General features: G+C 39.3%; 1 protein-coding gene across 5 annotated transcripts in view; it reads right to left on the bottom strand.

Annotated features, from left to right (window-relative positions):
* Positions 1 to 991: 991 nt before the first annotated feature.
* The window catches only part of LOC106061783 (peroxisomal ATPase PEX1-like), a 67,395-nt gene continuing 40,951 nt past the window's right edge, over positions 992 to 27,435 (bottom strand). For all 5 annotated transcript variants that reach the window (XM_056011853.1, XM_056011857.1, XM_056011856.1 and 2 more), the window contains 7 exons: positions 26,877 to 26,936; positions 26,669 to 26,751; positions 24,642 to 24,745; positions 23,217 to 23,844; positions 22,149 to 22,282; positions 18,787 to 18,971; positions 992 to 1,869 (listed from right to left, as the gene is read on the bottom strand). In XM_056011853.1, the coding sequence (XP_055867828.1) occupies positions 1,785 to 1,869; positions 18,787 to 18,971; positions 22,149 to 22,282; positions 23,217 to 23,844; positions 24,642 to 24,745; positions 26,669 to 26,751; positions 26,877 to 26,936 (1,279 nt within the window). In that variant the 3' untranslated portion in view covers positions 992 to 1,784. The remainder of the gene's footprint in view (positions 1,870 to 18,786; positions 18,972 to 22,148; positions 22,283 to 23,216; positions 23,845 to 24,641; positions 24,746 to 26,668; positions 26,752 to 26,876; positions 26,937 to 27,435) is intronic.

Raw genomic sequence — 27,435 nt, 5'->3', positions numbered from 1 at the left:
ATTCTGAGCATTTAGCGGAACACTTGGCTTATTTCTTTTTAAGAGGGATTAATTCACTTGTTAATTATTTCAGTAGTTCGTGGAGCTCCTATTCAGGCCTCGCGGGAGACAAGGGTTCCGCGGAAAACAGTTTGGGAGACACTGATCTAGATAGATCTTGAAGATACAGTCTGGCATCGCAAGAAGCTTCTACTCAGTTCTGGTCCTTTGTGACGACATCGGCAGCAATCTTTTCTTTCACTTCCTAGTGCCAACTCACACTCTCGCCAGGGCGAGACCAATCGTCACAGGCCTCAACACTGACCTGCGACGTCACAGCCTGTGGGCAGTTTAAACCAGTACGGTAGCTCATTGCCAAGTCAGATAGACCTGGGATTTGACAACGAGCTATTGGTCTAGCCCACAGGCTGTGATGTTGCCAGTGTCCAGGCCTTCTATAGCGAGTGGTCTAGGTCAGTCCCCCCCCCCCAGAAACCTTTATGTGGACAACTAATCCTTAGACTACCAAGCCACAAAGTCTTTTTTGAAATTTTATTTTTGAAATGTCACTTCATTAATGCTTGAATTAATAAAAAAAAAACAAATATTTACCTTAAATGCCCCGTGTTTCATCTATTGGACTCGTGAAAATAACAATTTGCCTTTTTTTTATTACTCAATATCTGTAATATCCCCCCCCCCCTCCCACAGGTAAGAAACAATGTTTCCTTCATTGATTTTGTATCTACAGTATGTATCAAATAAATATGTTTAGCATTTGATAGGAATATGTTACAAACTTAATATTACACCTGAAACTCGCTAGTTCATGGGTGAACATAAAGTAAAAATTGATATTCTTGGAGACTTTTTTGAAATACCCATTCACCCTGTTTCCAATTTTTTAGAACCCGTGAAGAAACTGGAACCTAATGGTAGGAACTGTTCTGAATCGAATGGGGATTTTTTATCTGGCCTATCAACATGCATTATTATTCCACGTTATTACAAATCAAAGTAAGAAACTTTTGAGCCTTTAAAAAAATCTTTAATTTTCTTTTACTCATAATGTCATCATCAACATAATTACCCGATACATACAGAAGTCATTTTAAACACAATGAAAGTCCTATTGTCAACCAAATGTACAGCAAAAATTCAACACAATGGGTAACAAAAGTCTCTGGAAATGAAAATCCTTATCATTATTAATTATAACAAGCATACAATATATATATATAGGAGGTGCGGTGGCTGTGTGGTAAAGCACTTGGCTTCCAGACAGAGAGTTTTGGGTTCAAATTATGGTAAAGACTGGAATTTTAATTCTTAGGGCGCCTCTGAGTGCACCAAGCTCTAGTGCGTACCTCACATTAGTTGGGGAAAAGTAAAGGCGGTTAGCCGTTGGCCACCTGACACCCTCTTTAACCAAGGGCCACAGAAACAGATGACCTTTACATCAACTGCCTTATAGACTGCAAGGTCTGAAAGAGGAACTTTACTTTTTTGAAATACAAAACACAATATATATGTATATAATCTCTCTCTCTCTCTTCTACAACAGTTTATTTCAAACTGACATTCCAATTATCATTCAATCATTCCGTCACACATTATATCTTGTATATCCAAGTTATTAATCCCAATATTTAAACAAAGAAATGCAAGATAAAGTGGGCTTTGCTTTCTAATCCTGCCAAGTGAGCAGACAACAGATTGCACAAATAGCCAAGAAATGTTTGGTGACACCAAGTCTGAAGATGTCCACAGCCAAGGTACTGTACATCTACCAGCCAACTGTCTCGTTAAGCCAATGTGGTCCTTGAACCCACGCGATGATCCTCTGGCTTGTCGAAGCGCTGTGTCTTGGAGGACATGAAATTCTGGTAGCTGAAACACACAGAAAGAGCTCAAGAAATCATTGACAGCTTCTCAAAGCATTTACAAAATGAAAAAAAATATATATATTTAAAAAAACAAAATTGCACGTATGTTGTAAAATGCGTGAAATTGAAAATAAACTGATTTTAGTCTATGGGTGTCTATGGTTTAAATTTGTATTAAAATGATAATTTGTTTCTATGACTTGCTTCACATAACTTCTAACGCTCTTTAAATAAGTGTCACAAAACACTTCACATAACTTCTAACGCTCTTTAAATGTCACAAAACACTTCACATAACTTCTAACGCTCTTTAAATGTCACAAAACACTTCACATAACTTCTAACGCTCTTTACATAACTTCTACCGTACTCTACGAGAGTAGTAAACTCTATATTTAGGGTATTAATGGACAAATTCGTCCCTCGTGAACGAAAAAATGCAGTTCCAGTTGACACTACCTTCAAATAAAAAGCGACACATGCAGTTCCAGTTGACACTACCTTCAAATAAAAAGCGACACATGCAGTTCCAGTTGACACTACCTTCAAATAAAAAGCGACACATGCAGTTCCAGTTGACACTACCTTCAAATAAAAAGCGACACATGCAGTTCCAGTTGACACTACCTTCAAATAAAAAGCGACACATGCAGTTCCAGTTGACACTACCTTCAAATAAAAAGCGACACATGCAGTTCCAGTTGACACTACCTTCAAATAAAAAGCGACACATGCAGTTCCAGTTGACACTACCTTCAAATAAAAAGCGACACATGCAGTTCCAGTTGACACTACCTTCAAATAAAAAGCGACACATGCAGTTCCAGTTGACACTACCTTCAAATAAAAAGCGACACATGCAGTTCCAGTTGACACTACCTTCAAATAAAAAGCGACACATGCAGTTCCAGTTGACACTACCTTCAAATAAAAAGCGACACATGCAGTTCCAGTTGACACTACCTTCAAATAAAAAGCGACACATGCAGTTCCAGTTGACACTACCTTCAAATAAAAAGCGACACATGCAGTTCCAGTTGACACTACCTTCAAATAAAAAGCGACACATGCAGTTCCAGTTGACACTACCTTCAAATAAAAAGCGACACATGCAGTTCCAGTTGACACTACCTTCAAATAAAAAGCGACACATGCAGTTCCAGTTGACACTACCTTCAAATAAAAAGCGACACATGCAGTTCCAGTTGACACTACCTTCAAATAAAAAGCGACACATGCAGTTCCAGTTGACACTACCTTCAAATAAAAAGCGACACATGCAGTTCCAGTTGACACTACCTTCAAATAAAAAGCGACACATGCAGTTCCAGTTGACACTACCTTCAAATAAAAAGCGACACATGCAGTTCCAGTTGACACTACCTTCAAATAAAAAGCGACACATGCAGTTCCAGTTGACACTACCTTCAAATAAAAAGCGACACATGCAGTTCCAGTTGACACTACCTTCAAATAAAAAGCGACACATGCAGTTCCAGTTGACACTACCTTCAAATAAAAAGCGACACATGCAGTTCCAGTTGACACTACCTTCAAATAAAAAGCGACACATGCAGTTCCAGTTGACACTACCTTCAAATAAAAAGCGACACATGCAGTTCCAGTTGACACTACCTTCAAATAAAAAGCGACACATGCAGTTCCAGTTGACACTACCTTCAAATAAAAAGCGACACATGCAGTTCCAGTTGACACTACCTTCAAATAAAAAGCGACACATGCAGTTCCAGTTGACACTACCTTCAAATAAAAAGCGACACATGCAGTTCCAGTTGACACTACCTTCAAATAAAAAGCGACACATGCAGTTCCAGTTGACACTACCTTCAAATAAAAAGCGACACATGCAGTTCCAGTTGACACTACCTTCAAATAAAAAGCGACACATGCAGTTCCAGTTGACACTACCTTCAAATAAAAAGCGACACATGCAGTTCCAGTTGACACTACCTTCAAATAAAAAGCGACACATGCAGTTCCAGTTGACACTACCTTCAAATAAAAAGCGACACATGCAGTTCCAGTTGACACTACCTTCAAATAAAAAGCGACACATGCAGTTCCAGTTGACACTACCTTCAAATAAAAAGCGACACATGCAGTTCCAGTTGACACTACCTTCAAATAAAAAGCGACACATGCAGTTCCAGTTGACACTACCTTCAAATAAAAAGCGACACATGCAGTTCCAGTTGACACTACCTTCAAATAAAAAGCGACACATGCAGTTCCAGTTGACACTACCTTCAAATAAAAAGCGACACATGCAGTTCCAGTTGACACTACCTTCAAATAAAAAGCGACACATGCAGTTCCAGTTGACACTACCTTCAAATAAAAAGCGACACATGCAGTTCCAGTTGACACTACCTTCAAATAAAAAGCGACACATGCAGTTCCAGTTGACACTACCTTCAAATAAAAAGCGACACATGCAGTTCCAGTTGACACTACCTTCAAATAAAAAGCGACACATGCAGTTCCAGTTGACACTACCTTCAAATAAAAAGCGACACATGCAGTTCCAGTTGACACTACCTTCAAATAAAAAGCGACACATGCAGTTCCAGTTGACACTACCTTCAAATAAAAAGCGACACATGCAGTTCCAGTTGACACTACCTTCAAATAAAAAGCGACACATGCAGTTCCAGTTGACACTACCTTCAAATAAAAAGCGACACATGCAGTTCCAGTTGACACTACCTTCAAATAAAAAGCGACACATGCAGTTCCAGTTGACACTACCTTCAAATAAAAAGCGACACATGCAGTTCCAGTTGACACTACCTTCAAATAAAAAGCGACACATGCAGTTCCAGTTGACACTACCTTCAAATAAAAAGCGACACATGCAGTTCCAGTTGACACTACCTTCAAATAAAAAGCGACACATGCAGTTCCAGTTGACACTACCTTCAAATAAAAAGCGACACATGCAGTTCCAGTTGACACTACCTTCAAATAAAAAGCGACACATGCAGTTCCAGTTGACACTACCTTCAAATAAAAAGCGACACATGCAGTTCCAGTTGACACTACCTTCAAATAAAAAGCGACACATGCAGTTCCAGTTGACACTACCTTCAAATAAAAAGCGACACATGCAGTTCCAGTTGACACTACCTTCAAATAAAAAGCGACACATGTTTGACTACGTAGTTCACAGAAAGAAACATTTAAAAAAACAAACTGCCTCCTAAAATTGTTCTATCTCACTAATCAAACTGTTTACGAAGCGCATTCTTTTGGTTTAAAAACATATCTAACACCAAGCTTCACATCAAAACACCCCAAAATGCTTCCAAATAGGCCGGGACATTGCACGCTTGGAAACCATCCGTCACAGAACATCACAAACACACAATTAAATCTAACTCAAACAGACCTCATTGATAAAAAAACAACACAGGCTACATGTTCCATTCCAGATGAAATAGAAAAACAAATGGCACTTTAAAAAAAAAATCATCCTGAGCAGTTCATGGGGAGTATCACTCCACCCCCTAACCCCAATTTGTCAATGCACATCCCCCCTTCTCTATAGTAACATCTACAACAAGAGCAGACAACTTCAGTTGACATAGACCGATGTAGATTAGCTCAGTCATAGGTTTAAGTGGACTCTCAATAAACTGGATGATTTGAGTTTCAACGCCCTGCTAACTCCATCCGATTCCCAACCCCACGGTAGACCTCAACAGCCCTAGTCTGTTGTAAAAACAACACATTGTAAGCTTCTGTTTGAAGTGTAAATCTACAAGTTAATATCAGATTAAACTCTCTGTTCGCGGGACTGCTTTGCTAAAGGCGTATGCAAAAAAAAAAAAAAGTTGTTCCCCTTTCAAACAGACGAACACTAAAAAAAAAATTCCATGAAATAGTTCGTCCAATCATTCGACAACCAGATCCTGAACATTTTTATAACCTGACAGTGCCACCAGGGAGTTGTTTCCCTTTCATTTTCACCATTCTCCCAATTCTGTCGCTCGTCAAACAGGAGCAGAGACCAAAAGGCTTATCGTACAAACAGAAAGCAAAGACCTACTGGCTTATCACGCATATCATAATGAATTTGGTCAAGTTGTCAAGAGTCCCTGTCAACGGAGGGTTCAGACAGATTGAATCAATACAGGCAAGGGTTAGACAGCCCCCCTCCCACCCCAGAAAAACAAGCGATGAAAAGGTATAGGACCTTGTGAATATCGTTTTGTTCTACCTGCAATCAATGAATACAGGTGTGACAATAGACAGGCTAGGTGAAGTGTGTTGAATTATGACGAAAATGTCTAACATACGCTTCATCTGACTACAAATGGAGGCAGACGGCGGTGACGCAATGGAAACAGCAAAAAACAACAACATAGCTAGACAAATGCAGGTACTGAAATAATATAATGCTTTTAAATCTTAACCTACATGCTGATAGATCTTTAGTACATTCTGCTCTCTCTCTCTCTCTCTGTCCCTTCAGTCTGTTGGACCGTTGGTGCACCACACATGACCTGACAACAGTCTATCTCCATTCATTGTCTTTTGCAGGATTAATCTATTCCGTAGACAGACCCATCCATTCCTTAATACTGTCCTCCCATCGCTTTATCGTTCTGCCTCTTTTCTTTTTTGGCCTGGTACTGTTCCCTGCAAGTCTTAGGATCTCGTTATATGGCCGTACATTCGTAACTTGCGTTTTTAGCAGTGGTCCGAAAGTTATCACGGGGTACATTCGCCATGCAGCGATTTGTATATTTTTTTATTTTGATGTCTGGCACATCGGCACAATGTAGGCCATGTGGCACAATGTAGGCCATGTGGCACAATGTAGGCCATGTGGCACAATGTAGGCCATGTGGCACAATTTAGGCCATGTGGCACAATGTAGGCCATGTCGTCGATTTGATGGACCGAGTTTGAAAAAAAGGTTTTACATTCAAATGAAATGAGGCTTCGAATACAAAAATCAGCCCCCCTCCCCCTGTTTCTGACCAAAGACTAACTAACGAACATTTTCACTTGTCTGTACCAATAATCTCCATAAGACGCACAAAGTAAAATGTTTCGTATCGGTGCTTTACAGATTTGAAATTCGATAAATACACTTTACCCTAATTGTGACTCCGATATTTTTATTCCAGTTGACAAGATTTCAAAAAAAAGAAAGACAACCCAAAAGTTCATCCTTCAAAGGCGAACCAATCAAGATGTCAACACAAGCAAAGTGGAAGGTACAAAGTACTGGCTGAACATCAAACAGTGCATCAATTAACTCTCACCGGACACCCCCGTGAAACATCCACGCGCCGCACACAAAGGCGGACAATGGATTGGGCGCATGGGGATGGGGGCATGAGAAAGATCCTGACTGTTCCAGTAGATAGAAGACTTCTGCTAAGTGATTCATACGTCATAGAGGCACTTCCGGTGTTGACGAGAATTCAAAAAATTAAAAAAAAATAAAACAACAAAGCTTTTGAAACACGACTGAAGATTTTCTTTAAACCGCACAAAACCTTTTAGAAACATGCCTTTGTTCCAAGTGCTGAGAATGAAGCAGACAGAGATGCGTTCAATTTGTTGTGGCAGTGATTACGGGCCAACAATCAAACAGGAGGAAATCAGGTGGGAAATCCCAGTTCACGGGGTAGTGAGAATGTTCATTAGAGGCTAAACCCGTTTTATGATGATCTATCTCCTTTGACCATTAACTGGACAAACCTGTTTTATGATGATCTATCTCCTTTGACAAAGGATGGGCGTGGAGGGGGGGGGGGTCTTTTCATTTGTTTTTCTTTATTTTAAATGAGAAAGGTGAAGAGGAGAGGGCGGGAAGAGAAAAAAAAAAAAGAAAAGTTCTCAACGGACGATTTGTAAGCCATCTTTAACAAAAATATGACCAGTCATGAAAGCTTTTCGTTTTACTAAAAACTAAAACAATAACAACAACAAAAATGATTATATAAAACATTTGGGAGCCACGAACAGACATAATGAGACACAAAGAGACATAATGAGACACAATGAGATATAATGCGAGACACAAAGAGAGTCGAGAATCAGTGCTATAAAGACTAGACACTCAGTAGACCCTACTATTGACAACTAATCTTTCTTCGTCTCCTTGTTTTGTCCACTTCAACATTTTAATGTCTGAATCAAATCAAAACATTCAAAGCTGTTCACCTCTGGGGCCTACGTAGACGTGTGTTGTACATGTCATCCAAAGGTTGGACATGTTTCAAAAGCCTAAATAAAATCACTCTGTCTGTCGGGTACAAATGTTGTACATGTCATCCAAAGGTTGGACATGTTTCAAAAGCCTAAATAAAATCACTCTGTCTGTCGGGTACAAATGTTGTACATGTCATCCAAAGGTTGGACATGTTTCAAAAGCCTAAATAAAATCACTCTGTCTGTCGGGTACAAATGTTGTACATGTCATCCAAAGGTTGGACATGTTTCAAAAGCCTAAATAAAATCACTCTGTCTGTCGGGTACAAATGTTGTACATGTCATCCAAAGGTTGGACATGTTTCAAAAGCCTAAATAAAATCACTCTGTCTGTCGGGTACAAATGTTGTACATGTCATCCAAAGGTTGGACATGTTTCAAAAGCCTAAATAAAATCACACTGTCTGTCGGGTACAAATGTTGTACATGTCATCCAAAGGTTGGACATGTTTCAAAAGCCTAAATAAAATCACTCTGTCTGTCGGGTACAAATGTTGTACATGTCATCCAAAGGTTGGACATGTTTCAAAAGCCTAAATAAAATCACTCTGTCTGTCGGGTACAAATGTTGTACATGTTGTTTTTCCCACTCCCCATTCTCGGATCAAGTTGAAACGTTGCACAAATATTCATTGTTCCTAACAAAACTTGAATCAACCAAAGAACTAATCAAGTTGTTAATTAAATATTGGTAATTATATATATATATATATATCAAAAGGGAAATGCATCTTACAGTAATGATTTACGTGGCTGTAAATGAGAAGTTCTTCCCCTTAGATAAGCTTTTTAAAAAATATTTTTTATATTTTGCTCTCTAAATAGCATTGGGATTGTTTGTGTATAAAAATGGGCAGATTCGAACAGACCTTAGTGAATGATCAAGCGCTTATACCTTCAATAATATCTATGGCCTCCTTCAATTCCAAGCGACTAGTGGATCATCTTATAGAATTGAGATGAAAGCCTGGGCTCTAGCAATGGTCAGAACCTTTAGTGTTAAAGCGTGCATGTAGTCGTGTAGGCCAATGAGTCCAAGGCGCTGGTTGTTTCAAAGCGCTCTATGGCTAGTCTACCGTCACGGCGAAAACCTTGTACTGTGCAAGGGGTCTTAAAGGGAAACTCCGATAGTTTTTGAAATTTGATTTATTGACATATTTAAATTCTTCGTAAAAAGTTGTAGTAGTAAACATTTTACCATTTTGTATTTAAATGCTTAGAAACATTTATACCGGTATTTAATAAATTAGACAGTACATTCTTGACATCTCCCAAAAAACGGTGTTCTTTGAGATTTTGTTTTTAGGTTAGGCATACGTCACTTCCATCAGCAATACTAAAAAGGAAACAAGATTTAACCAATCGTATCGCTTCATTCTTACAGGCTCTAGGGCTTAGTGACGGCCTAGTCCAGAGCTATGGTACTGTTATAAATACATGTATAGGTAGATCTAAAAGCATTAGGATAAGCAACTCAAGAAAAAAAAGTAACATTTTCATCTAAGCCTCTCCTTTTTCCAAGAAGTAAATAGATCGTGTGTCTGACTGAAGGCTAGTCTAAACTACGTGTAGTCGGTCATGACAAGACAACCAAGCGATAGTGTTTGTTGTGTGTTGAGTGGTCAGGCGAGAAAATACACACTGCCGTGGTTAGTCAAGCATGCAAATCTACTTTTAATACGCATTTGTTTCTCCTAGATCTAACTGCACAGACAAAGATTTATTTCTTTTACGAGAATGTTAACTTTTATGTATGGTTTCCCGTTATACAATTAGTCAATAGATTAAATTAGTAGGCTAGTGTGACGTCACATAGAAACCCGGTGAATGTCTGACTGTTTTGGATGCGCAGGAAAATTACGTCAGAAAAACATCAATTACTAAGTTATTATTGAAAAAAAAAGAATAATATATTCATTATCTGTAAATCAAAACACATATTATATCAAAAATGGTCAAAACCATCGGAGTTTCCCTTTAAGTTGGCCTAGTGTATAATAGTATGTATATACCAATACTTGCTAAAGATGTTTCAAACAAGATTTAAACAGCAGATTGTTTTGTTCAGTAAATGGGATAGAAAGTATTCACAAGGCCAACAGATAACAAAAAGAAACTAATATCTTTATTTATCTCCTACATAATCTGCTAATGATAATAATGGTGTCATGTTAGGGATAGGGTTAGTGTGAGGCCAGTGTGGTGACTGATTTAGTGGTGTGTGTAACAAGCTTGGATGTCACCTTGGTCATGTTAGAGATAGGGTTAGTGCGAGGCCAGTGTGGTGACTGATTTAGTGGTGTGTGTAACAAGCTTGGATGTCACCTTGGTCATGTTAGAGATAGGGTTAGTGTGAGGCCAGTGTGGTGACTGATTTAGTGGTGTGTGTAACAAGCTTGGATGTCACCTTGGTCATGTTAGAGATAGGGTTAGTGTCAGGCCAGTGTGGTGACTGATTTAGTGGTGTGTGTAACAAGCTTGGATGTCACCTTGGTCATGTTAGAGATAGGGTTAGTGTGAGGCCAGTGTGGTGACTGATTTAGTGGTGTGTGTAACAAGCTTGGATGTCACCTTGGTCATGTTAGAGATAGGGTTAGTGTGAGGCCAGTGTGGTGACTGATTTAGTGGTGTGTGTAACAAGCTTGGATGTCACCTTGGTCATGTTAGAGATAGGGTTAGTGTGAGGCCAGTGTGGTGACTGATTTAGTGGTGTGTGTAACAAGCTTGGATGTCACCTTGGTCATGTTAGAGATAGGGTTAGTGCGAGGCCAGTGTGGTGACTGATTTAGTGGTGTGTGTAACAAGCTTGGATGTCACCTTGGTCATGTTAGAGATAGGGTTAGTGTCAGGCCAGTGTGGTGACTGATTTAGTGGTGTGTAACAAGCTTGGATGTCACCTTGGTCATGTTAGAGATAGGGTTAGTGTGAGGCCAGTGTGGTGACTGATTTAGTGGTGTGTGTAACAAGCTTGGATGTCACCTTGGTCATGTTAGAGATAGGGTTAGTGCGAGGCCAGTGTGGTGACTGATTTAGTGGTGTGTGTAACAAGCTTGCATGTCACCTTGGTCATGTTAGAGATAGGGTTAGTGTGAGGCCAGTGTGGTGACTGATTTAGTGGTGTGTAACAAGCTTGGATGTCACCTTGGTCATGTTAGAGATAGGGTTAGTGTGAGGCCAGTGTGGTGACTGATTTAGTGGTGTGTGTAACAAGCTTGGATGTCACCTTGGTCATGTTAGAGAATCTTGGTCATGTTAGAGATAGGGTTAGTGCGAGGCCAGTGTGGTGACTGATTTAGTGGTGTGTGTAACAAGCTTGGATGTCACCTTGGTCATGTTAGAGATAGGGTTAGTGTCAGGCCAGTGTGGTGACTGATTTAGTGGTGTGTAACAAGCTTGGATGTCACCTTGGTCATGTTAGAGATAGGGTTAGTGTGAGGCCAGTGTGGTGACTGATTTAGTGGTGTGTGTAACAAGCTTGGATGTCACCTTGGTCATGTTAGAGATAGGGTTAGTGCGAGGCCAGTGTGGTGACTGATTTAGTGGTGTGTGTAACAAGCTTGGATGTCACCTTGGTCATGTTAGAGATAGGGTTAGTGTGAGGCCAGTGTGGTGACTGATTTAGTGGTGTGTAACAAGCTTGGATGTCACCTTGGTCATGTTAGAGATAGGGTTAGTGTGAGGCCAGTGTGGTGACTGATTTAGTGGTGTGTGTAACAAGCTTGGATGTCACTTTGGTCATGTTAGAGAATCTTGGTCATGTTAGAGATAGGGTTAGTGCGAGGCCAGTGTGGTGACTGATTTAGTGGTGTGTGTAACAAGCTTGGATGTCACCTTGGTCATGTTAGAGATAGGGTTAGTGCGAGGCCAGTGTGGTGACTGATTTAGTGGTGTGTGTAACAAGCTTGGATGTCACCTTGGTCATGTTAGAGATAGGGTTAGTGCGAGGCCAGTGTGGTGACTGATTTAGTGGTGTGTAACAAGCTTGGATGTCACCTTGGTCATGTTAGAGATAGGGTTAGTGCGAGGCCAGTGTGGTGACTGATTTAGTGGTGTGTGTAACAAGCTTGGATGTCACCTTGGTCATGTTAGAGATAGGGTTAGTGTGAGGCCAGTGTGGTGACTGATTTAGTGGTGTGTAACAAGCTTGGATGTCACCTTGGTCATGTTAGAGATAGGGTTAGTGTGAGGCCAGTGTGGTGACTGATTTAGTGGTGTGTAGCAAGCTTGGATGTCACCTTGGTCATGTTAGAGATAGGGTTAGTGTGAGGCCAGTGTGGTGACTGATTTAGTGGTGTGTAACAAGCTTGGATGTCACCTTGGTCATGTTAGAGATAGGGTTAGTGTGAGGCCAGTGTGGTGACTGATTTAGTGGTGTGTGTAACAAGCTTGGATGTCACCTTGGTCATATTAGAGATAGGGTTAGTGTGAGGCCAGTGTGATGACTGATTTAGTGGTGTGTGTAACAAGCTTGGATGTCACCTTGGTCATGTTAGAGATAGGGTTAGTGTGAGGCCAGTGTGGTGACTGATTTAGTGGTGTGTGTAACAAGCTTGGATGTCACCTTGGTCATGTTAGAGATAGGGTTAGTGCGAGGCCAGTGTGGTGACTGATTTAGTGGTGTGTGTAACAAGCTTGGATGTCACCTTGGTCATGTTAGAGATAGGGTTAGTGTCAGGCCAGTGTGGTGACTGATTTAGTGGTGTGTAACAAGCTTGGATGTCACCTTGGTCATGTTAGAGATAGGGTTAGTGTGAGGCCAGTGTGGCGACTGATTTAGTGGTGTGTGTAACAAGCTTGGATGTCACCTTGGTCATGTTAGAGATAGGGTTAGTGTGAGGCCAGTGTGGTGACTGATTTAGTGGTGTGTGTAACAAGCTTGGATGTCACCTTGGTCATGTTAGAGATAGGGTTAGTGTGAGGCCAGTGTGGTGACTGATTTAGTGGTGTGTAACAAGCTTGGATGTCACCTTGGTCATGTTAGGGATAGGGTTAGTGTGAGGCCAGTGTGGTGACTGATTTAGTGGTGTGTGTAACAAGCTTGGATGTCACCTTGGTCATGTTAGAGATAGGGTTAGTGCGAGGCCAGTGTGGTGACTGATTTAGTGGTGTGTGTAACAAGCTTGGATGTCACCTTGGTCATGTTAGAGATAGGGTTAGTGTCAGGCCAGTGTGGTGACTGATTTAGTGGTGTGTGTAACAAGCTTGGATGTCACCTTGGTCATGTTAGAGATAGGGTTAGTGTGAGGCCAGTGTGGTGACTGATTTAGTGGTGTGTGTAACAAGCTTGGATGTCACCTTGGTCATGTTAGAGATAGGGTTAGTGCGAGGCCAGTGTGGTGACTGATTTAGTGGTGTGTGTAACAAGCTTGGATGTCACCTTGGTCATGTTAGAGATAGGGTTAGTGCGAGGCCAGTGTGGTGACTGATTTAGTGGTGTGTAACAAGCTTGGATGTCACCTTGGTCATGTTAGAGATAGGGTTAGTGCGAGGCCAGTGTGGTGACTGATTTAGTGGTGTGTAACAAGCTTGGATGTCACCTTGGTCATGTTAGAGATAGGGTTAGTGTGAGGCCAGTGTGGTGACTGATTTAGTGGTGTGTAACAAGCTTGGATGTCACCTTGGTCATGTTAGAGATAGGGTTAGTGTGAGGCCAGTGTGGTGACTGATTTAGTGGTGTGTGTAACAAGCTTGGATGTCACCTTGGTCATGTTAGAGATAGTGTTAGTGTGAGGCCAGTGTGGTGACTGATTTAGTGGTGTGTGTAACAAGCTTGGATGTCACCTTGGTCATGTTAGAGATAGGGTTAGTGCGAGGCCAGTGTGGTGACTGATTTAGTGGTGTGTGTAACAAGCTTGGATGTCACCTTGGTCATGTTAGAGATAGGGTTAGTGCGAGGCCAGTGTGGTGACTGATTTAGTGGTGTGTGTAACAAGCTTGCATGTCACCTTGGTCATGTTAGAGATAGGGTTAGTGTGAGGCCAGTGTGGTGACTGATTTAGTGGTGTGTAACAAGCTTGGATGTCACCTTGGTCATGTTAGGGATAGGGTTAGTGTGAGGCCAGTGTTGTGACTGATTTAGTGGTGTGTGTAACAAGCTTGGATGTCACCTTGGTCATGTTAGGGATAGGGTTAGTGTGAGGCCAGTGTGGTGACTGATTTAGTGGTGTGTGTAACAAGCTTGGATGTCACCTTGGTCATGTTAGGGATAGGGTTAGTGCGAGGCCAGTGTGGTGACTGATTTAGTGGTGTGTGTAACAAGCTTGGATGTCACCTTGGTCATGTTAGGGATAGGGTTAGTGTGAGGCCAGTGTGGTGACTGATTTAGTGGTGTGTGTAACAAGCTTGGATGTCACCTTGGTCATGTTAGAGATAGGGTTAGTGTGAGGCCAGTGTGGTGACTGATTTAGTGGTGTGTGTAACAAGCTTGGATGTCACCTTGGTCATGTTAGAGATAGTGTTAGTGTGAGGCCAGTGTGGTGACTGATTTAGTGGTGTGTGTAACAAGCTTGGATGTCACCTTGGTCATGTTAGAGATAGGGTTAGTGCGAGGCCAGTGTGGTGACTGATTTAGTGGTGTGTGTAACAAGCTTGGATGTCACCTTGGTCATGTTAGAGATAGGGTTAGTGTGAGGCCAGTGTGGTGACTGATTTAGTGGTGTGTGTAACAAGCTTGCATGTCACCTTGGTCATGTTAGAGATAGGGTTAGTGTGAGGCCAGTGTGGTGACTGATTTAGTGGTGTGTAACAAGCTTGGATGTCACCTTGGTCATGTTAGGGATAGGGTTAGTGTGAGGCCAGTGTAGTGACTGATTTAGTGGTGTGTGTAACAAGCTTGGATGTCACCTTGGTCATGTTAGGGATAGGGTTAGTGTGAGGCCAGTGTGGTGACTGATTTAGTGGTGTGTGTAACAAGCTTGGATGTCACCTTGGTCATGTTAGGGATAGGGTTAGTGCGAGGCCAGTGTGGTGACTGATTTAGTGGTGTGTGTAACAAGCTTGGATGTCACCTTGGTCATGTTAGGGATAGGGTTAGTGTGAGGCCAGTGTGGTGACTGATTTAGTGGTGTGTGTAACAAGCTTGGATGTCACCTTGGTCATGTTAGAGATAGGGTTAGTGTGAGGCCAGTGTGGTGACTGATTTAGTGGTGTGTGTAACAAGCTTGGATGTCACCTTGGTCATGTTAGAGATAGTGTTAGTGTGAGGCCAGTGTGGTGACTGATTTAGTGGTGTGTGTAACAAGCTTGGATGTCACCTTGGTCATGTTAGAGATAGGGTTAGTGCGAGGCCAGTGTGGTGACTGATTTAGTGGTGTGTGTAACAAGCTTGGATGTCACCTTGGTCATGTTAGAGATAGGGTTAGTGTGAGGCCAGTGTGGTGACTGATTTAGTGGTGTGTGTAACAAGCTTGGATGTCACCTTGGTCATGTTAGGGATAGGGTTAGTGCGAGGCCAGTGTGGTGACTGATTTAGTGGTGTGTGTAACAAGCTTGGATGTCACCTTGGTCATGTTAGGGATAGGGTTAGTGTGAGGCCAGTGTGGTGACTGATTTAGTGGTGTGTGTAACAAGCTTGGATGTCACCTTGGTCATTGTTTGTTTCTTACTCTTCCATTCAACTATTTTAGTCACGCTATTTCTTGCACGCTTAAGCAGGTCTGAAATAGAACGCCCGCTTTCAACTTGAAGAATATCAATAATAGTATCGGCTCTCTGCTGGTAGCACTATTCTGGGAGAATATCAAAAATTGTATCGGCTCTCTGCTGGTAGCACTATTCTGGGAGAATATCAAAAATCGTATCGGCTCTCTTCTGGTAACACTATTCTGGGATAATATCAATAATAGTATCGGCTCTCTGCTGGTAGCGCTATTGTGGGATAATATCAATAATAGTATCGGCTCAGTGCTGGTAGCGCTATTCTGGGATAATATCAAATTTATCATTAATAGTATCGACTCTCTGCTGGTAGCACTATTCTGGGAGAATATCAAAAATTGTATCGGCTCACTGCTGGTAGCACTATTCTGGGAGAATATCAAAAATCGTATCGGCTCTCTGCTGGTAACACTATTCTGGGAGATATCAAAAAATTGTATCGGCTCACTGCTGGTAGCACTATTCTGGGAGAATATCAAAAATTGTATCGGCTCCCTGCTGGTAGCGCTATTCTGGGAGAATATCAAAAATTGCATCGGCTCCCTGCTGGTAACACTATTCTGGGAGAATATCAAAAATTGTATCGGCTCCCTGCTGGTAGCGCTATTTTGGGAGAATATCAAAAATTTTATCGGCTCCCTGCTGGTAACACTATTCTGGGAGAATATCAAAAATTGTATCGGCTCCCTGCTGGTAGCGCTATTCTGGGAGAATATCAAAAATTGCATCGGCTCCCTGCTGGTAACACTATTTTGGGAGAATATCAAAAATTGTATCGGCTCCCTGCTGGTAGCGCTATTCTGGGAGAATATCAAAAATTGTATCGGCTCCCTGCTGGTAACACTACTCTGGGAAATGGGAAAGTTGAATGTGTCATCAAAATTGTGAGTGTTGTTAAAAACAAAATGTCTTCAGAAGCAATTGGAAAAAAACTAAACGGGGACTAAAAGATGTTTCCTAGAAATGGAGGATTTTTACTTTCGAGCTCAAAAGTCCATCCCGGACGGCAGGGGATGGCGGAGGACATGATTCGAACAACTTGGAACAAGGGATCATTGTGTCTGAGGGTAGGCGAGCACTTAATTCTGTAAGGATACATTTGAAAACATGCCAATCTATATACAAGTAATACACACCCTTCCCTATCCTAACACACACACACACACTTTTTATTTTTTGCGTTCAAAAATGCCTTCAACTAAAGTAACTGCTGCATATTTTGCTGACACCAAATGAAATGATTGTAACATTCCAGCCATCACATTCAAATGTAAAACAAAACCACAAACTCAATAAAATAATTTAAAAAAAAAAAAACGAATTACGGACCTTTGTGGGAGATCCCTGAAGTTCATGCAAACATTCAGCACCCCGCACGTATTCCCCCTCCCGCACTTTCATTGTGTATTTGGATCAGCCCAGAATGTGTGCGTTTGGCTTTGTTCTACTTGCTGGTTCATTTGTACGCCCCGTACACCAAGGCTAGTGTGTACACAGAAGTACATTATTGGTACAGTCGAAACAACAGCGTCCCCCCCTCCCCCTTTTGTTTTCTCCCCTACAACATGGGTAGAGCAGGTTTGTGTCCCGACTGAACTTCAGGCTGAAACCATTGAACTGTTCACATGCGAACCCCCTTCATCAATCAACCCGACTATCTCTGTATAATAAGCCAAGTCTATTAAAGGTAATAGCGCGTGGCTGTGGTACCATCTGAGAGAGAGCGGAGAGGTGTCACATTCTTGTTCACACAGGTAAGCAAAGAAGGGGAGAAAGGACGATTTTTTAAACCAAATTTATTTCTGGATATTCTATTTTGGCTTAAAAAGCTCCCCGGTAACTGGCTAGAGCTTCTACTTTTTTAAATTAAGAATATTGAAGTAGATCAACTTCTAAACACCATCTTATACTAGCTCATCCATTTTTTCCCAAGTCCAAATAGTATCCAGGTATTGTGTGGCCAGCTCCCCAGTATTTTGATTCCTAACCCTTACCAGAAATAGTCAAGGAAAAGAACAAGAACATACAAGTTTCATGATGTTAGAAGTCTCAAGGGTAAGAACAAGAACATACAAGTTTCATGATGTTAGAAGAAGTCTCAAGGGTAAGAACAAGAACATACAAGTTTCATGATGTTAGAAGTCTCAAGGGTAAGAACAAGAACATACAAGTTTCATGATGTTAGAAGAAGTCTCAAGGGTAAGAACAAGAACATACAAGTTTCATGATGTTAGAAGAAGTCTCAAGGGTAAGAACAAGAACATACAAGTTTCATGATGTTAGAAGAAGTCTCATGGCATCATAAGTTACTTGATTTTACATGGTCACATGACTAAGTTTTTGTTCTGCTTTTTGTTGTTTTTTTACATTGACCTAATATTTTATAATATTCCAGAGCAACTAACTTGCTGATCTCAGAGGAACTATTATATGAATCAAATAGAAGTTAATGACTTAGAAAAGAAGAAATAAAAATCTCATTTAAATGTGTTCATTGCTAAGAAACAGCAAAGTCCCCTTCAATTCTTTATGTTCACACTTGTTTGAAAACCAATGGCCTTTATTTGCTTGTCTGATTGTTTAGTCACTACCTAATGAAAATGTTGTAGAAAAAGACCTTGCTTTGAAACTACATTCATGTTTCTTAGCCCATAACACAATCTTCCATTTTGTTTTCTTCTCATAGTATGCTATTGTCCTATGTTCATATTTAATGAGTTTTGGGACTCTTACAAAATAGCTGAGAATGAGATTTTACTTTCAAATATACTTACATATTCTATCAGAAAACTGGAAAATGTTTCTGCTTTTAACCCCTACCACCCATAGAGATTTACTTTATCATTATTTTAATGTATGTTTAGTAGTCTAGTCAGTCAGGCAGGAGCAGGTAAATGAAATATGATATTCTTATTTCATGCATTGAGATCTTATTGTAACCAGCCAATCCCATAATCTACCTAACTTGGTCAAATGTTTAAAAGCAGGTGTTTCTATTAAACAAGGGTGACCTTACATTTGGCAATATCTCTCCCTCTCAGAGGCTGACACTGAGGGCCTCATGGTCTTGGCACACTCTTTTAAATGACTCTGCCTCACTTCCAGCAAATTCGATGGTCGGCATGCCAACTGTAAGGAGGTACGCCTCTTGTCATTGGCTGCTTGAAACAGATCTTCATCTCGGCGTTGAATTTCTTTCACCTGTACAAGCAAAGAATTAAATTAAAAGTTAAATGACTTGTTTTTTGTTTCATTTATTTGTTTTACATTCAACCAGCAACAGGCCAAGACTGTCTAAATATACAATTCATTTTGTTGATTGATACATTCATCTACTAGCTTAAAATACCATTAAATAAAATGATATTGTTTTAAATGAACTGGAGGCAAAGGTAGATTGGCCATTTGTGACAGGTCAGTTGCAACAAAGAACGGCTATTCGACACGCGTGATATGCTCATGTGATCTTCTAGAATGGACTGGCCATAGACACATTGCTATCCTATTCCAAAAGCTTTCAGTGACCCTTTATAAAGAAAGTCTACAACAGCACAACAGATTTCGGTTCAGTACAGCAGAATGGTTCAGTACTGCGGCATGGTTCAGTACAGCAGAATGGTTCAGTACAGCAGAATGGTTCAGTACAGCAGAATGGTTCAGTACAGCAGAATGGTTCAGTACAGCAGAATGGTTCAGTACAGCAGAATGGTTCAGTACAGCAGAATGGTTCAGTACAGCAGAATGGTTCAGTACAGCAGAATGGTTCAGTACAGCAGAATGGTTCAGTACAGCAGAATGGTTCAGTACAGCAGAATGGTTCAGTACTGCGGCATGGTTCAGTACAGCAGAATGGTTCAGTACAGCGGCATGGTTCAGTTCAGCGGTATGGTTCAGTACAGTGGCATGGTTCAGTACAGCAGAATGGTTCAGTACAGCGGCATGGTTCAGTACAACAGTATGGTTCAGTACAGTTCTCTGCACTTAAGTAATTGTACAGGCAGTGTTTCATGCTACCAGATGTACAGTATTTGATTGATATCACAAAGTTAAAAAAGAACCATGCAACTTAAATGTCATGGAATTAGATCTAAGCATAGCTCATTTTTAGCGGCCGCTGAAAGGGGAATAGACGCTATTAGTTTTGTGTGGTCTGTCTGTCCATCCCATTCAGATCTCGTAAACTAGAAAAGATATTGAAAATCTGTCATCATGAAAATTTAGACCATTCAAAGTTCTGATTCAACGGCTCCTTTTTTCTTTTCTGAAACCAAAAAACTTAATTTTTAAAATCAACTATGCATTTTTTTCATTAACGGTTTTAGATTTTTTGTCAAAATTTAATTTTTTTTACAATAATATTGTTAAGTTAAGTAAGTTCTGTCATTTACAAAAAAAAATGTTTAGTTTTATTTTTAAAGAGAAAAAATCTATTTAGTATGCATATAAGTGGAACATAATTTAAAACAAAAATTAATAAGTAGTTTTGCTTATTATTGCGTGAACTGCAGACTGCATCACTCATAATGGAATACTTAAATAAAGGAAGGGGAGATTTTTTTTTTTAAAGGAAATGTTTTTTCCTTGAGGCTTTGAATAAGAGATAGACCCTTTACAGAAAAATTAGATCAATGAGATAATCCTTATATGACATTAGTTAGGCCAGGTTCACATTGAACTTCTCCTTCACTTTCACCTATCCCTTGGTCTATTTCTCCATTCTTCTTTGTCATTTGCCTTTGATAGAATCTCATTCTGATATTCTTTCTGAAAATATTGAAACATTCCTTTTTACCTACCTTGGTGGCAGTGGCAGTGGCGTAGCTAGGGTGGGGGGAGGAGGGGGGAGAATTTGAAAATCCCCCTGGGCCCACACTTGAGGGGGGCCCCCAAATGAGTGTCTTTTTACATTAAAAATTAAATATTACCCAAAATGCAGGAGCCCCCAAAGAGGTCAAGCCCCCAATTCCCCAAATTCCTAGCTACGCCCCTGCTGGGTGGACCACTTTGGGAGCCGATTTTGAGTTTGTGTTTCCACACAAACTGTCTTTGTAACCTTGTTAATTTTAAGATCATACAAAACTATTAAACCCTACTTCTAGTAACTCCAGTTATGAAGCAGTCCTCTCCAACCTTGCTTAATTTTACAATTCTTGTTGGAACAGAATGATAATTTAATTTTCATGATTATTTTTATAACATATATGTACATAGCTATAGGGAAATAACTTTTTTTTTTACTTTTTTCTTTTCAATGGTACTGAACCACCATACGCACAAGGCAAGGGAAGTAATTGTATTATTTATAGGATTTAATAATCCATTTTTTTAAATGTGTTTAGCTCTAGTCAAAGTAATGATGGTTTGTTACAGTCTCTCTCTCTCTCTGGTGACCTCTTTAGGCATTAACTATTGCCTAATTAAAACTAGGCCATATGGTCCACATCTTAGTTTATTTAACATGGAAATAGGTGTACATTTTCAAACAAATCCCTGTTATCAGAGTGGTAGGACTAAGTTAAACACAGAAGTTTAGATTTCCTTCTTGATATTATCCAAAGTATCTCAAGGACAAGGTTAGTAAACGTGACTCACTTCTATAGTCTAGGGTGTCAAGTAGGCAAGACAAACATCTTAACTCTCCAGCAAATGGAAAAAAAACTACTTGGATTGAAGGATGTCCTAGCAACAAGACTGAAAATCTCCAGCAGGATTTGAACCCACTAATTATTGACAGCTCAGCGTCCAAGCCTCTTACATCTCAGTGAACTCATTCCCAACTTTAAAAAGTTCAACACAAATGTTGGTGATCAAATAAAAGGTAAAACACAAATCTTTGAGAAAACAAAAAATTAGGAGTATTTCCTGTTGGGTCAGGTATTTGGATTCTTCCTTAGGTCCAAGGACATATATATAAATTATCTGGTTTAAATAATTGGAGAAAGTTGTCTATATTGAGTTGGCCGCCTTCAGTCAAAACCATAGCTCATATCATACAACTCTGATAAGATGAAAGCCTAGGCTGAAGCTGTGGTCAGAATGAAGTCACCAACACAGTAGTCCTCCCCCCCCCCCTTACACAGCTTTTGGGTGAGAATAAACAGCAAACAACCCTTTGCGATCAGAGGTGTCACAGGATTTATCAGAATGTAGTATTATATGCTGCCCAAAGGTCACCAGCTTCTAATTGTTCCTCATGGTAGGACTTCAGAGACTTAACCATGTATGGGTTAATCCCCAAGGCAGCATGATTCGAATTTGGAGTTTCCCTTCACCTATGTGTGTAGCCAGCAAAGAATAATGAGCGAATATAATTACCCATGTATGCAATGTATTCTTTAAACCTCCTACAATGCTACAGTCGAGACTGAGGCGACCTACCATAGCCAGGTATCTTTCTTCATCTTCTGGTGACAGTGTAGCCAAGCCATGCTCCAAGGAAGTGAACACAGTCACAGGATTTTCCATAGGAATATCTACAGGTTGAATCTTTTTGTCTTTATTGAATTTGTTTTCTGCTCATAAAGTAGAAAAAAAAAAAACTAATTTATTATTATACAAATTGTTGATGAAAAAAAAAAAGATAGTTAAAAAAAAGTGATTGGTTTTAAGTCATGTATAGATAATGAGGAGACATGTTTTATTCAGAATGACAACTCAGACTAATGTTTGGTTATCACGAGCCTGAGCCTTAAAATTGTATATTCTTTTAACAAAGTGGCTACATCCTATGATACCAAAGAAGTGGACATTCTGGATACCAAAGCAGTGGACATTCTGGATAGCTGTATCTTATAAAATTAAGCAGCATGAGATTTAAAATTATTTTATTTTTATTTTACTAAGTATTGTTCATTTCAGTAAACTTTGAGAAGAGAATATTTATGTACAAAAAACATTTCATATCATTCATGAATATTGAAATAGTTTTAGTGTTATTTAATTAAAACAATAATATAGGCAAGACAGAGAAAGTATGTCGTCAAATGAAAATAGAAACCAAAAACACTCTTCAATGAGTACATTCAATGAAATTTTTGAAAGTTGCTTGTTTGTGCCAGTGACTTGAGTAATCTTCACAAAATTGGCCAAAATATATTGATTTTTTTAAGGTAGGTACAACAACTGGCAGTACACCCAGTCCAGACTGTCCTGCATCAAGTTTGAACTATGGCATAAAAACTTTAGTTTTGAAGGATCAACCAAAACATGTAAAAAAAAAAAAACATTTATAGAAAAATTTTTACTTTTCTTAATTAACATTGATCAGGATAGTTATTCATTAAAATGACTGACAGATCATGAACAGACATTGCAGTAAGGTCCTTGCAAGTTACAAGCCTGTAATATTTAAGTAATAAATAACTTTCTAACCTAGTAATCGTAGTTTATTTTTTATCACTTGAAAAAAAAATGGAGTAAGATTTTGGAAATTAAAGGAAAGGTTACCTCTTGCTAAGTGTCGCTTTCTTTTTGCTTGTGTACGATATTTCATAGGTTCCTCTTGACTGCACACAGGAAACACACTAGCAGAGTCAGTGTTATTAGTATATTCTGAAGCCTTGCCAATCACTGCAACCTCTTCCTCTGAGGTTAATAAAGAAAATTCAGGACGCAGATGCAGGTCAATATCTAACGTTTTGTCACTACTGCCAGCAGTGGGATCATTTTTCATTTTTGATATAATGTCATCATCGCTAAAACTAAACACTGTTGGTGAGAATTTTGCTTTAGGAGAGTCATCTTTCTTGTTCCTTGGAGTCATGGGTGTTTGGGTTTGTGATGGGGATTCATGATTAAAGCTTCCTGACCTGGAGTTAGGAAACTTCACTTTGGCCTTTGAGTCATCCTGGGTAACGGAAGAGCACAATACACTGTTTCCTCTCAGACGAACAGAGCTGGCCAGGTCATTACCATCAGTGAACTCATGAATGGCCTTCAGCTGAGCATTGTAGAGCAATGCCTTCAGGTCTGCCCCAGTGAAGTGTTCACACATTTGGGCTATCTCAAGGAGATCAACATCACTGCCCAGTGTCATTTTATGTGAGAGAGCCAGCAGAATCTCATGCCTGTCATTCTGAAAGGAGACAATAAAAAGATGAGAAGTCTGTCAAGTAAAGCAGACAAAAATGCAGGTTCAAATCAAATTAACAAGCTCCAATACTCTCAGCTCTGTAAAGACTGTATGAAAGCATAAAGGGAGTTACAGGACCTTATCTTATGTGATAAAATAGTTGGCTGTGGTTAAAAGTTGGATAGAGACAATGATTTTGTATTTAAAAGAGATGGGAGGATCTATATATATCTACATGGGGGGATCTATAGCTATCTATTTTCTATCTCAAAAGAGGGGCGGGCGTACAAATGAATAATAGTTTTGTTTTCTTTCTTGAGTTGGCCACAGTTCATGCACCTGTTTTAGGGCTATCTGATAGGCCAGCTTTCTTTCTCATTGTCTTAGCCACTATAATGAAACAACTCTACTAAAATTACCAATATCTTGACTTTATTCAACAAGATTGCAGTAAACAATGAAAGATCAAAAACACATTTCACATGACTGATTCTTTAAGAAATATGAACACACACAATGGACACAACCTTAGGCCAGTTACACTACAGCCACCTTATAGCAGAGTTTCCTAGGCCTTGATTGATATGATCCAAAAGGTTACTTAATGTTGAAGGGACCTTTTTTTTTGTTTTACTTTGAGGATAATGAGTTTAATAACTGAAATATTGGAATGGAATGGTCATTAAGAATTCATTAGTTATTAAGAGCAAAATCATCACTCTCACAAAGATTGGTCAGCTGTTTACAGGAGGAATAGTCTTTCTAAAAAAAACAACTTTTTTATTTTACTTATTACTTACAATGTTTGGCATTTCACACAAAATTGATTTGTCTAGCCGGCCTGGTCTCAGGAGAGCTGGGTCAATGAGGTCTGGTCTACTGGTAGCAGCCAATACAAACACACCTTGAATAGAAAGAAAGCACTAGAACCTTGAGAATTTTATCAAACCTTATGCAGTGTTTCAACAAACTTGTAGAAAAAAAAACATACCAGTTTACAATTAAAGAGATTGGCGGACAGCTGACGATTGCTTCTAGCCTGATGTAATCATTCATGGGCTGGATAAGTTTTACAGTGAGCACAGGACTAAAGAGAGAATTGTACAAAGTCATCCGGAAGGTGCTGTATTGTGTGACTGCAATGAATTATGCAGTGAGTAATGGAGGGATGTCCAGCACTGATTATGAAAGTGAAAGTAGCGATACAATATAAGCTGTATCAAAAGGATACTATATAGGGAAGGGAGAAAATAGTCACGGAGGGGGAGGGAGAGGAGAGGTGAGAGGAAGAGATTGGGGATGCAAGAGTGAGAGAAGAGAAAATAAAAGGTATAAAGAAAGAAAAAGAGGTTGCTTGGTTATGGTGATATGTGCTGCACTGGACTGTCATTTCAATAGTCTCCAGTTCAAACCCTGACCCCTGTCGCAGTTACTAAAGTAACTGCATACGGTAGTCAGGACAATCAAATGTAAATAATGCCGAGTTCAACACGTTTGATGACGTCATTGTGTTTATTTTCCTCCAAGTATTTTGTTTAGCAGGTTGTGTCCCTTGGTTACTGGTCATCAATTTTTTGACTAATACTCACACGCTACTAGTGACGTAGTGGACGGTCTGTCTATCTCTTTTCCATCTTGTAGTCTAGAGACAAGACGTATTTTGAGGGAGCTCTGATTTTCGCCTTGTACTTCAATACTGGATAGCCTTATTGTTGTGTCTTGGTTGATATTCAGATTATTCTTGTATTGGATTATCTTGACCCCTGTGTAGGGTGAGTTTTATTTTCCCATTGAATAATTATTCTATCTGATTCGATCGTATTTGTTATTCGATTTGTAGACTAGAAAATTAGAAGACTCCGTTCTTTTATCTCTCTACAGGGTCTTACTTTAGGTCTTAGTTTCAGGCTTCAGATTGGTTCTAGCCTTGGACTATTGAACTAAGTTTTCATCTTGGAGTTCTCTGTCTGATGTGTGGTGGTAAGGCGGAGGGTACCGTTCCAGACTTCGGCTGACTATATTCAGACCTATTGTTGGATTATAACGTTCCAGCCTTTGATGGTATTGTGACCTTCGCTGTGGACTATTGATGAAAATGAAGATTGCTCTACGCGTATTGCTAGTTGTTATTTGGACAACTATATAGGCATACTGATTGAGTTATGGAAGTTAAGTGATTATATTATTTGTATTGAAATAGTCAATTACTTGGGGTGAATTAGAGCATATTATTTCATATCAAGTATTTATATACCTTATTGTTAGCTCATCTCATTATTATCATTCATACCCACTCAGTGTATATAATTCATTGTATTAAATTCATAAGTTTATTTAAAATCATCATGCACATTGTTTATTACTTTATGCATAACTGAATGTGTATGGTGTGACTGTCTGGCTGAGCTCGGGCCTAAATTTATTACAAGTTAGTAATTAATATCAATAAAACAAGAAAATTCAAGATATTTAATTCTAAAATAACTGTAATACCTAGACACATTTCGCAATATATACTTTATTAATACATAAACACATTAATTCATAATAATAATTCACCAAAGACCTGACAACCCCCACCCCCAACAAACTTCTTCACAATGTGAAGGACTTTTTCAGATTAAAGATAAAAGACTAAAAGTTTACAAATACTTTGTTAAAAAAAATTTCTATAAGAAAAAAACTCAAAACTTCCAATTAAATTTTGATGTACAACAGGTTGAGAAACACTTCTTTAAAAAAAAAATTATAAATTTGAAGTTGATGTTTTTGAAGTTTTAAAGAAAAAGAAAGAAAGAAAGAAAATAGTAAAAACATTAGCATTTACCTTGAAGACCTTCTACTCCATCTAATTGGGTCAACAGCTGATTCACTACTCTGTCAGTAACTCCAGTGTTGTCATGGCCACGCCTGGAGACAACAAAGTAGAGCTTATATTTATAGATCTTTCAAATCAATTGATTTTGGACAATGTTTGAAACAAATCTCTTAAAACTCAATTGAATGTAAATATTAAAATTAATGAAATAACTTACTTGGGTGCAATTGAGTCAAACTCATCAAAGAAAAGTATGCACGGCTTGGCATTTTGGGCTCTGCAACACAAACAATACATTTTTCAACATAAAAGTAGCAATGAAAATTAACAAAGAAGCCCTATTCAAAATGGCCACTTAGGAAAATAAACTTACTTATTTGAAAAAAAAAATTTTAACAGTTACTTCCTGAATAATGATATGAATAACATTATACATAACATAATATTTCATTTCTTTTTCTTTAAAATTGATCAGCTCTCTCTTGTTATGAGATCATTTTAATTATGCATTTTGTGTTGATGCATATAACAACCAGCTACTTGTGAAAAGATTTATTTATGAACTTCTGAGAGCAAGGTGGAATTTGTTGGATGGTTAATTCTCTCCTCTCCTAAAACTTATGTACAGGATCTTTGTAAGTGTGGACTGTGCCATGTCACAGCCTGTGGAGACATTGTATCAAGGTTGGTAAGTACAACATTATTCAACAACCATGGAATTGTTTCATAAATGTGGACTGTGCCATGTCACAGCCTGTGGAGACATTGTATCAAGG

The sequence above is a fragment of the Biomphalaria glabrata genome, chromosome 15, assembly GCF_947242115.1.
Source record: "Biomphalaria glabrata chromosome 15, xgBioGlab47.1, whole genome shotgun sequence".
Classification (NCBI taxonomy): domain Eukaryota; kingdom Metazoa; phylum Mollusca; class Gastropoda; family Planorbidae; genus Biomphalaria; species Biomphalaria glabrata.
Note: the sequence above shows the minus strand (reverse complement) of the source record. Positions and strands in the feature narration are given on the sequence as shown.